Source organism: Cloeon dipterum, chromosome 1, assembly GCF_949628265.1.
Source record: "Cloeon dipterum chromosome 1, ieCloDipt1.1, whole genome shotgun sequence".
Lineage (NCBI taxonomy): Eukaryota > Metazoa > Arthropoda > Insecta > Ephemeroptera > Baetidae > Cloeon > Cloeon dipterum.
The window spans coordinates 18,812,764-18,825,183 of record NC_088786.1 but is presented as its reverse complement, the minus strand read 5'-3'; the positions used below and the strand labels follow the sequence as shown (position 1 = coordinate 18,825,183).

The 12,420-nt window shown below is 42.3% G+C and overlaps 1 protein-coding gene across 6 annotated transcripts in view; it reads right to left on the bottom strand.

Moving 5' to 3' along the window:
* Cda5 (Chitin deacetylase-like 5) overlaps positions 1-12,148 on the bottom strand; it is a 45,339-nt gene extending 33,191 nt beyond the window's left edge. For all 6 annotated transcript variants that reach the window (XM_065476268.1, XM_065476269.1, XM_065476271.1 and 3 more), the window contains exon 1: positions 11,967-12,148. In XM_065476268.1, the coding sequence (XP_065332340.1) occupies positions 11,967-12,018 (52 nt within the window). In that variant the 5' untranslated portion in view covers positions 12,019-12,148. The remainder of the gene's footprint in view (positions 1-11,966) is intronic.
* Positions 12,149-12,420: the final 272 nt, after the last annotated feature.

Below are 12,420 nucleotides of genomic sequence, written 5' to 3'. Positions count from 1 at the left end.
CAGTCGCATCTGATTGAATCGTTGCCCCTCTGATAAAATAAATTAATAGACAAGGCGTGCTGCTCGATTACGGCACACTCTCATCGGTCGGCCGCCAATCCACAATAAAAACACACATAACATACAGCGCACATTTTCGTAACCCAACTCGCGAGCGCGCGCGCGAAAGGTCCTATTTGTTGTTGAACCGAGAGATAAAAAGAAATTGTCGATGACTGACAAGGAGATTTGCGCAACCCATGCTGATAAAACTGGCAGTGGCGAAATTGGACGCATCACGGTGGCAGGAAACGCCGCCTCTCAATCAACGGATGCGGCTTTATGCATCTGGAGCAATGCAAATAAGTTCTTGGAAGTCGGCCAATTTCTCATCATTGCTCAAATCAATTAGACAATTATTTGCTTCTGTACGTAGCAATTTCAAGGAACGGCTTATTATGTGACGTCACGCATTACCGCATTAGTGCTCCTTTTTTGTTTGTTTTATGCGTTTGGAAAGGTCAAGCCTGCGTTCACCTTTCTCCTGCTGGCTAATTTAGAAATTTTCTTGACTAATCCACGTCAAAATGAACTTGCAATATGAGAATCGGATGTTTGGGGGTCAAAAGCGGGTTGATTTGCGCATTCGGTTGATTCTCTAGCATTACAATCACGATCGGTGGTTTATCCGGATTTGGGAGGATAGCTTTCGGCAGTCCGACTCGCTTTTTGCTGCTTTGCACCTTTGCATGAATGAATTTCATGGGACGAAATGTCAAGCGTGATGCAATAACATGAGCTGGTCCTTTTCTGGACTGGGATTTAGGCTTCCTCCAATGAGGATCGTGGCGTGTATTATTCGATCACCAGTTTTCGCGAGTTGCTCGCTATCCCGCATCTCCAAAGATAAAAAATGGCGTGGAAAATTAAATTAATTGGGTTGATGCTGAGAAGGTTTGATCACCAGGTGTCGTATTTCAATCGCAGCCTGGCTACAAGGGTCTGCCACGCTAAATTATAATTTTCCTCGTTCGTTGAGCGTAATTGGATCAAAAACTTTCGCCGCCGCACGCATAGATCGTCACCGAGCCCATTAATTCGCCCACATCTCGGCCTGCTCCTTTCTGCAAGAGTAGCAACCGCCGGACAGGAGAGATTTTTTATGATCGATGGTCGATCTGCTGTGTGGGAGCAGTTTGTTTCAATAACGATAGCAGGTCTCAATCGGCAGTGGCTTTTTGCATCTTTCGCAATGATGTAATAACCTCCACATTCATCAGCGCGTCAATTGAATTCCACACTCACGCAAGAACAGTTTGTCTGCGATTTGCATGCTTTTCACCAAGGACTCGCCGGAGAATTGCTTCAGTGTACACATTTACTTGCAGTAATGCATATTTTCAACCTTTCTAACGCACACAGAAGCTTTCACGATTCAAGATCAAATTTCGACATTGCTGATGCCGATTTCAAAGGGATTAATTAATGAATTTGTGATCTAAGATCTAATAGATCTAAATGTTGAAGTGGATAATTAATTTGGTGAATGCGCTGCTCGAGAGTTCATACAGAAAAGGGACGAGTCTGGGTACCGAGGTATGCAGCGCCTCCCAGCTCGATTATTTCATAATGGGCACAATGGATGCTAATTGCCCCGGGTCTGACGCGTCTCTCTTTATGCAAAGTCGCGCGCAGACGAAAGAAAGTACCGAAAGGCAATTAGCCGGCATATTTATAGCGGAGATTGCCTGCCTATTATCTTCATACAATTGTTTCACGCGCCTCTCAAACGATATTGCGCATGCGAGAATTTCAGGCCTTTTTAATTTCTCAGTTTTAGGTTCAACTTTTGTTTTTGTTATAGTTTCTACCCGCGTTTTCAAATATCTCATGAGGTTATTCTGCAGAATTTGCAGCCTAAATTAAAAAAAACACGACATCAACATGATCAAAATGTGGCAGTTTTATTCGCATTTCACTCCAATTCAAGCACATCGTCAACATGGCTGTTGCCCCAATGACTCAATTCCCACAGGCAGATGCGTGTGTGCGACTGTGACAGTGTCCAGTGGCACCTGCAAAGAGGATGCACTGACTTTCTTTCTTTCTTTCGAGTGCAGCAAAAGTGCGGCTGGAATTAAAATCAACGCCACCAGTCACGCTCCACGTGAAAAATAATGCAGCCGACGTGGAATTATTCCACGCCACAAAAGTCGTGCGCGCGGCTCCGATCGAGCGAGTGATTTACTTCTTGAGGACACCGCAGAGGACTTGCAGTAAAATAAATTTCAAATGCCTAGCTTTTGTCTCGGTTCACACATGATGTCTTTATCTTAGCTGACCATATAGCATAAATTAACGTCGTCAGTGAGTGTGATTCGATGCCAAGATGACTTGCCCGACGACAAAATATTTGTAATAGTTTAGGAATTTCAGATTATCGGTTTTCTGTGCGTCCGATTTACTGAATGAGTCCGAATCACGCACTTTTTATTATTTTCCACTCCCCTTTCAAACTTTGAAGTCAGTTTCTAATTTCTGAAGGGCTTTGGACTAAGAAAAATTATCGCTTTTGGTAGAAATTTGCCAGTGAAACAATGCAAATTCGACCATGTAGATCTTTTTGGAGGCTGAAACTGCAGACCCTAAAAAGGGTGATGTGATTGACAAATAATTACTAAATTTGCTCCAAAACCGTTTATAATTTCCAACCATAACTACTCACCATTTTTGGGTTTTCCGTCAATTCCACAAGTGAAACTGTGATATTTGGTCAATGGTAATTTTTCCCTGGCATGTGCAGGGCGTTGACTTAGAAAAAGAGATCGATTCACTTTCTTTGGCACGGCGTGGTAGATTTATTTATTGATTCATAAAACAATTGTCGGCGGCGAGTTTCGTATTTGCGACAAAGTGCGGTTTCCATTCTCGCTTTACGACCCGGTCGTAAATTTCGGCGGGGTCAAAACTCGCGTGGCTGGAGACAAAAGTCGGAGAAGAATGCTGATTATGCATCCACTCTCGCTCTCGTCGGATGAATCATGCTCATCAGCTAGCTTTATTCGACTCTATGGGCGCTCACGCATTTTTTCGATCCGGTTTTTGTGATTGGGTCAAGCACCCTTTGGGGTTGCCGACCTGCTGCCGAGGGTTCAGAGTGGCGCGTGGGCCGAATCTGGCGGCTGGCATCGCATAAAACGTCGCCCCTGTCGCGACAGACAACAAACAATTTTGCTCTTGTGCAGATCCGGCAAATTAGTCAGCGAGGCGTGTCGGTCGAAAAAGGATCAGCCGCCGCCTCCGCGCCCCCGAGGTGTGGGTTCCGAAACCTTGGCGCCGCTTGATTTATTCGTATCGATGCCTTTTGCATGCGCGCACACGGCGAGGAGGAGGCAAAGTTCATTGCTTTAATTGTTGCACCCACGTGGTCATACATTTTACTTACACGTCGTAATCTTGACAGAGCAAAGCCGATATTTATTTCTGACCATCGCTCAAGCCAAGTTCAGCGTGGGACGCTTGAACCTTGCTTTTCAAATTAACTCAAGACGCTTTTATGGCTTCGCCTGATTTAAATCAGAGACAAAAATGGAGTGAAGTAGAATTTGTAATATTGACTTCTTTCTTTACATCGATTTTAGTTTATCCTTTTTAATAATAATCTTTTCGTGACTAGCAGCTGATTTGGCGGGACAGTTAATTTAACATTTATTTTCAAAATGATATAAACTAGATTATTAAAGTTCAGATTATTTGCTTCATTAAATTTTTCGTGCAAAATTTACAAGGCGCACATAGCTGTAAAACTGAAGAAGCAACAAAATTTTACGACCTCTCTGAGTTTGGAATTCCGTGCCAACCCTTTAGTTTCATCGCATTTGAGGCATTTGCATAATATTCAAAGCGCTTGCGTATGAATATTTCAAGTGTACATCTTTTTATCAGTGATGCTGTTGGATGTGAATTTACGGCGTCCATTAAGCTCATCGTTTTAGCCGATCGGAAGCAGCACTTTTGAGGATTTTCCCAAGGATGTTGACAAAACAAGTCGCAGTGGATCGAGTGTCACCGACCGCTTATATTCAGGAAGGGACTTTTCAGGTTGCTCAAGAAGCAGGGCGTCGCTCGTATTTATTTCGAGACAAGGTTCTCAGCAGTCACTTCCTTTTCCATAATGATCTTGCTTTTTCAATTCGCTCCTTTTTACACCACGCGCATGTATACATAATTGCGACAGTGCAAGGTCTAGCCGCGTCATGTCCTTATTCGGGCGTGGCTGGCGAAACCGACTCCACCTTCACCTTTGACTTTTGCTCGCGTTAGTATATATAATAAATTCCTTCGGTCCGAACTTGCTCTCTTTTTATTTCAAATTAAATCGCAGACAGGGTGTGGCCTCGAAAAATGGCCACACGCGGGCGGGCGTCTTCCGAAAGCAGCGAAATCTTCCGAGAGGACACAGGAACGCGAAGGTTAACCAGAAAAGAGCGTCGTCGTTTATTTGGATTTGGAAGTTCGCTCGTGTTGGGAAACAAATATAATCGTTATTTATATCTGTCCGCGCGCCGAGCGGCGTCTCTGATTGCGCAAGCCGCGCGAGAGATGCTCCTCGCTGTTCTTAATTAGACAGCTGATTTTCGGCGAGGAAAAGTGAAATTCTCCTACACCTGACTACGTGAGTCGAGCCGTCGACGCTTTAATGTAATAATGCAGCTGGCTTCTCCCACGAGATAAGCAAAATAAAAAGACGCCGCTCTAAGGTAAATCACACCGATAAAATGATATACAAAGGCTCGCATTTCACGCCGCTCTCTTCCGCCAACAATGCCGACAATCGGAAACATTTTTACGCGGTATTCCCAGCTTAAGTTATGTCACACGAAAAATCTCGTTTATTCCTGAGACGAAAATTAAATTAAATAATCACTTAATGTTGCTAAGCCAACATTGTCAGAGAAAGATTTTCTTAATTTAATAAAAAATAGACGTTCAACTAATTCATGTAATGTACCAATTAAAAACAAAATGATTTCGAATTCATCGCCCTAATTATTTTAACTTAATAACTGCAACCTTGCTAAAAATAATTTGTGCTTTATTTTCTGGCCAACAAAACCCGTCGTTGAATGAAGGAAATCGACCTTGCAATTCAAAGGGCAACATTTCCCTCTCCACATCCTTCGCAAGCAAAATAGAAACAATGTGAAATGTAAATGGAGAAGCGGCAAGAGTGAAATTTCATCATACTCTCGGTCCATTCAATGTACGAATTAAAAGAAGAGTGTCGGTCATTCTGACCACAGAGGTGTAGAGCCTGTCTGTCACTCCTCCATTATCGTTTCGTATAGCAACAATAACGCATTATTATGCACAAAGTGTGAGGAGTGTTGATTTTAGGACAAGAAAGTGCGCTGCCCATGACCGCGATTTGATCCGCACGTTTTTTTTTCGGATCGGCCGGATCGGCCAGACGAGAAATCAACCAACATTCACGCACGCCCGGCTATGGAAAAGGAAGTGGCGAATTCGGACTGACACTTTCTTGTGACGCAACTGGATGATCGAATCTCGTTTTCAATTTCGTGCCGTGACACTCCAACTAAGCGTTAGCTTTAATTGTGTGCAAAAAATTTCACGCGGAACGACGCTCGCGCCTCTCATAGCACATTAGCATTTTACTTTTACTTATTGTCAGCGGAAATTTATACACGCGTATAATCTACACGGTGTGAATTTCTAAAAATTCCCTCGTTGTCTTTTAACCTTTGAGGAGAGACTCTCATTTTCATTTTGCATAGCTCGCAAACAAAAAGCGTGCGATGACACTCTGCTTTCATCTTCCAGCTCCGCATTAGCAATATTTTGATAAATTAATCTGATTATGTGTGTGTGAGAGAGAGAGAGAGAGAGAGAGGTAGGCGAGCGACGAAAGTTGTCCTTGCATGCTCGTTTGCCGACAAAAAAAACCCTTTTATATAATTGAAGGTCTCGGCTGGGTATTTCGTATTAAAAGTTTGGTTCCGGCAAGTTTTCCACCGCGAGCACTTTCACTGCTAACCAAAAGTGCACTCATTGTTGGCCGAAACAATCGTGCAAGGTCGACCGGCGGCGTGTTTTTCTTTGTTGCTTGCCGAGATGCGCGACCGCCGATAAAAATACACACACACACACACAAAATTTGCTGTTGGTCAGATTGGCCAAGAGTGCGAATACGCGCGCCTTTATGCAATGACTCGCGGTTATACACATGTGCTTACTGATATCCATCTCTGACATGCAGCATGCCGGCTCCAATTAAAGCGGGGCCTCCGATTTATGTGCTAGATGCAAGCAGGAAAATATTTCTTAATCCTTATCAGCATCTTGCATCACGCTAAACTTCCTTTGGCGTGGAAATCACTATTTAAATTAATCCTCGTCATGCTCAAATATGAATGCGTGGAAAGAAATCGGCAATTTTAGCCGTCACACTTTTGGATATTAATTTTAAGTCTCTTAACAGTGTTAGCAGGAAAATTTAACTCTAAATTGAATTATTAAACTGAAGCTTATTTGTGGACCAGAACTGGAAGTCGGCCTTTTTCCCCAAACAGACAAGTTTTCACAAGCCACGCCTGTCATGGCGTCCTCTTTTTAATTTGTAAAAACAAACAACTGCGATTTGCCTTTTGCATTTGTTGAACTGTGATAAAATTACTGTAACTTTTTTGAAGCTGCCAATATGAAATTCTGAGTGTTTTTTTATTATTTCGTATAATTATGTTATTATAGTACTCTTCGTGTTAAATAAATTATTAAATAATTTATAATAACAAATCAGCGAAATTAATTGATTCTCGTACATCTCTCGTGAAGATTTATATGCTTTTTTGTACTATAATTTAACACATCATGCAACGTGAAATAATATTAAAACACCACGATTTTCGACCTGAATTCGAGTGAATTGCCGCTGTAAAACGGAAACGTCCAACTACTACCTGTCGGCACAGCTCGTAAAAGGTGTGAAAAACACCAGAGTGCGACCAATTAGACCAAACGGCTGTGCTGCAGCAGAAGCCCAATTACCTCTATTGTGCCACGGCGTGCACACGGGCGAGTGTGCGCGATCGCCCAATTAGAACAATGGAATGACTTGACAGGCACGACTACAGTTTCGATCTCCCGAGAAAATTGGAATATTGCGGTAACGAAAATAAATAACTACAAGGTGACGCTCCGAAAACAATTTCCAGTGATGTGCCTTTGTTTCGATTTTGTTGTTAAGGAACAAACCAAGTCGTGAGCTTTTTGTTACTTCGTTTGGCAAAAGGCCTTTGCGAAATTGATCGCAAATCATCGAAATTGCAGGCTGAGATAATTTTTTGGAATTTCTAAAGCATAATATGGCTTAAACTTATTTGGAATTCATTATGGCCTGAAAAATTCCTCTCAAATAAATGTCAACAGTAGAGACAGCTTAAAAGAGTTTTTTAATTATGTCACGCTAATTCAGTGTAGACATCGTGCAGATGAGCCGAGGCAGTTTCGAGTTAATGGCAGCACTTTTTCCCATTTAAGGCTAAATTTATGCAAGTAACGACTCTCGTTTTCAACGAGTCAAAATTAATACTGCTCGACCTCCATTTTCACATCAACAACACGATCGAAAAAACAAACAAAAATGCAAAGATGTTCAAACGTCGTCAATTAGCTGCCTTTTTTAAATAAAAATTTTCCAAATAATGCTTCCTTCTCCAAAGGACGGGTGCCGTTACCACGTGCGAGCGTCCGACCTTGCCCCAGTCTTGGATGATGCCGCGAATTCGCAAAAACGTGGTGCAACTAACGCGACGCGTAATGAGCCGCGCATTGCACACTCGAGATGAAGATGCAAAGTTCCCACACCCGTCTGCAGGAAGATTGGAGGTAATAACCTCGATTCAGCGGCACTGGAGCTAGAAACCTCGTTTATCTTGCTCGGCCGGCGAAGAGAGTGAATGAGAGAAGAGAAAGACAATTTCTTCTTAGCTTCTCTTTCCTCAGCGCGGCGGCCACGCGCACGCTGCCTGCATCGCGGAGGCAAATAATCACAATCGCGCCATAATTCATTCAGCGGCTCGGATTTCACGAGTGATGCGTGCGTTCGACTCTCCGCAGGCACTGTTTGCGTTTTGCTGACTGAGTAAATCACACTGCATCTTTTAGAAATCGATCACGGCCGGCGGAAATGACAAGGCAAATTAATTTTAACGAATTTGTAGATTCACTCGCTTTAAAAGCCGCAAATCTAATTTAAACCAAACAAACCAAGTCTTCAAGCGAGTAAATACACCTTACAGCTACCTTGATCTATTTAAAATCCTTTATTTTGCAGTCTTAAACATTTTGATATAGTTAAGCTAATTCGTATTGGCGTAATGGCTCCGCGCAAAGTTTAATTAGGATGGGTGGCCACGAGGGATTTTTTGAGAAGAAAATTTAAATTCTACCGTTACTTCAATATTTATGTTAATTTTTTATGCGTTAGAATTAATTAATTATTTTATTTAATAGAAATTTGCTTCAACTTAAAAATAGAACAAGGAAGTAGTTAAATAAGGATAGAGGCGGAGAAAAAAGGCAAAAAAATGTTCAGATAAGGATTACGCGGAGCATGAAGAATAGAAAGAGAGCAAATTGTGAAATCCACGACAAGTTGGTTTTCATTCGTGAAGGTTCTTAACGTTACTTATTCGGCTCAGGGAGACGTTCTGGGCCATGAATGTTGGCGTCACGAAGACACCTCCCAAATTTGTCGCCTGCTAGAAGAATAGGACCAGTGGCCGCACATTCATGCTCTCAGCGTTGGTCAAACAATAGAGGAAGCAAGAAACGCTCTGTTAACCACCAGCGCTTAATTTGTTTAATTCATTAACTCTCTCGGCTGGGCTGCGAGAGTGTGCATGAAATGGCAGTTATTTACGTCGGAGAGAATGAGAAGGAGAGAAAAAAATGTGCACGCGTGATAAGCGGTTTGCATGCGAAAAGGCGAAAGAAAGACAATAGGGAAGGTGCATGCAGAGAAAGCAAAATTTCCGTGTGATTGTCTTCGACAGTATTGATTCTTTCTTCTCACTGTCGACGCAGAGACGAGTTCAAGAGCTGAAATATAAGGGAAATTGCCCTGATTCGAGACGATGGACGGCGTGGTTAGAAATCAAGGGACTGAAGGCATCAATTCATTTGCATTTTACAGTATAATAAAATAGGATACTGCGCTAGATCGCGGCGCTTTTGCTTTCTGTTAATTGTCAGAATGATTTTTTAAGAATTTTAGATATATTGAAAAATAATTTAAGTTCACAGCCAGCAAAATATATGGTGAATTTCAGGTACCAAATGATTAAAATAATTTAAAGTTGATGAATTACCTAGGTTGATTTTGGCTTCAACTGCGAATCCTTAGAAATTAGTTTTTATGCATTAGCAGCAATGATTTTGGGGGGTTTGAGGTATAAATATCCTTGATTTTTTTGCAACAAATTCCACTGATTTAGCAAATTAGATTTTCTGTTGAAATCTGTCGAATGTCCCCCTTACTATGGACTGACCAAAGATTCACAATATTTTTTGTTAAACTCATTTCGACGCTCATTCATTAAACTCGCAAATTAAGTCTACATCTCGAGTGGCATTTTTTTAATCGGACAGCCCGCATTTGATATGGCATAAATTTCACTCCTATACGGACTTCCAAATGCAAATTAATAGCAAAATTCCATAAATTCCGGCGCCACTCAGCAGCAGAGGCAAGTGGGCGAAGAGAAGAAATTTCCCCTCGATCGACATTGACCTGCCTGGGAATGCATCCCATTTTCCGAGCGGATTCAATTCTCACTCTCGGCGTGCGGTCAAATGCCGGGCTTTCAAATAAGTAGCTCTCGTTCTTATTCCGCGCCGAGAGTGGATGAAATGTCAGCAGTGCGCGGCGGTAAACACACACGCTACCTGTTCTCCGCACTTGGTCGACACAATATCGGCATTAAATTTCCTCTCCGCGTGAGAGTCACTACTTCTTGTCGCTTTTCCCTCTTTGCGTTCCATATGTTATGTAAAAATCAGTGAAACTCAACTGGGCCAGTAAGGCACGCTACTCGTGCGCAGACCAGACGCAGACACAAGAATTAAGCCGATTTCGCTACGGGCTGTAGGCCAAATCGCCAACCTTGAAAACCAGTGCTGTGCCGCCTTTTATTTTATATTAATTTGACTAATAACAATTTGTCGGCGCTTTCGCTCGATTGGATTTTGGTCAAGCAAAAGCAAAGGTGACGTGTCTGATGTGTCTCAACTCTCTTATTTGGAAAAAAGATGCTGAAGGTCTCTGTCTCACTGCCTTATTTGAGACGTTCTTTTTCCCACTGCCTTGAAACGGAGGTGCATTGAAGACAATTTTACTTGACAATTGAAAGGTTTGGTGGCAATTATCTACGTTGTGTCAGCGAGTTGACAAATGACCAAATGCAAATCAAACGGCCTAGATTAAATTGGCTGTGGCTGAAACAACAAGTGCCACTCCTCTTGCAAAGCCAGATTTGCATGCGCTAAAAGCTGTCGTTGACCTGGCCAGAGGCGCAGCAACAGCTTGTTGATTAGCTCATAACACCGAATTGGGAAATTCATTTTAATATCTTCGTCAAACATTAGTGTTGATCAAAATAGAATTAGCCAGGTTTTGATCTCTGGGATTTTAAGTGACCATAATTTCCTGGTACACTCATTTTTCATAGTTAAAATAAGATATTTAAATCACCAGACGCCCCTGGCTGTTTGAAAGTGCAAGCTTTTGAGTGACTGCATAATTTTTCACGAGCCAGAGTGCGAAAAATTACTTCACCCACTGGGATTACGAACAAAACGCCGTGCGGAGACCTTCTTTCTCTCATTCAGTTGGCGCTGATAAAAAATCGCGCGCGGTGACTTAACATACGCCCGAAAGAAAAGCGTGCACGCAGGAAAAGCCTTTCACTGCCGCCGAATCGGGTTTGAATTAATTTTCACATCTGCATGCACGTGCGCAACAGCTGCCGATGGCTGTATTAGATTTTGTCAGGGGAAAAGGCAAAACTCAAAGCGGTAAGAAATTTTCCAATAATTGCAGAATTTTTCAATAATCACGTTTTACCATTATTCAAATCGGGGAGGTAGAAAACAACTTTTTCTGCCTCCGCTGAACTGGAGCGGCGTTTTATAAAACTGGGGCAAATAAAATTGTGCTCGCGCGCGATTTTTCATTTCACGTCTATAATCGCCGACTGCTTGCTCACTCTTTCTCTTTCGTTCGACTCTCCGTTTTTCTCTCGCGCACACATGTTATAATTTCACGCTGTTTACACTTTCGATTCCGGTCGTCTGGCCCGAAATCAAACATTTTCGCGGGGCAAACAGCACCGAGTCCTCTGATTGTGAGAAATGCAAATAGAGGAGATTTGGGAGACTAGGTTTGCGGCCTCGCTCGCCGGCGTGCATCCTTGCAGTTTGACTTAGACTTTGAAATTTCTCGCATTTGCATGAAACGGCAACCAAACGAAACACGACACTTCCTCCGAGCAATGCCAAGAAATTAGAACGAATTTCGCATCTCATTTGAAAAAATCCTCGAATTTTTTAATAGCTAAGGGAAATTCTAATTTTGTAATTTATGTTAAATAGGAAAATTAAAATCTCTATGCATAAATGGAATGAAAAACTTTATTTTTCTCTTTATCATTTTAAAAATTATGCTAATTTTCCTTCCATAAATTCCTTTGTCAAAAAATTTGGAATTTATGACGGAACATGTAAAAAATAATGTAACATTAGGATATTATCGTAAATATAAGGCGGATGAGAACCCAAATTTAATCTCAGGCTCCATTTTATTGATGGGACCCCTTTTTTCTAAGGCCTGATGAAACATCCCTTACCCACAGGGAAAGGAATTAAAAATATAATAAAATATTACAAAATTTTCAGGCGGTACTCACCGGCAGTGGCGAAAAGCACGGCAGCCAGAAGGCAAGTGCCGATTACGTTCATGTTGGTGCGGTGTCGGGTTGGTCCTCGGGGGTGAAGTGAGTAGATCTGCGGCACCAGCTGACTGATCAGAGCACACCGAGCCGACGCACCATGAGCCACAGACGACGGCCAACTGAACACAGCTCGACTCTTTCTTGAGCGCGGCGTGCGCGCGGAGAAGGGCAGGTCCGAGAAAAAGGTATCCCACCTTTTGCCACTCACTTTCCGACCTTGGCGCTTGCACACACGTTATGTGTATTAGCACAGAAGTTTAATTCGCGCCCCGCGTGCTCGCCTTTTCTCATACAATTTCGGCTTTGCTATTCACTAATCAGCAATTATGGCATTTAGCATGAAGGACGCAGACTAGAATTTTTATTTCCTCCAAAATTAATGGCAAACATGCTTCTTACTACTGCTTGC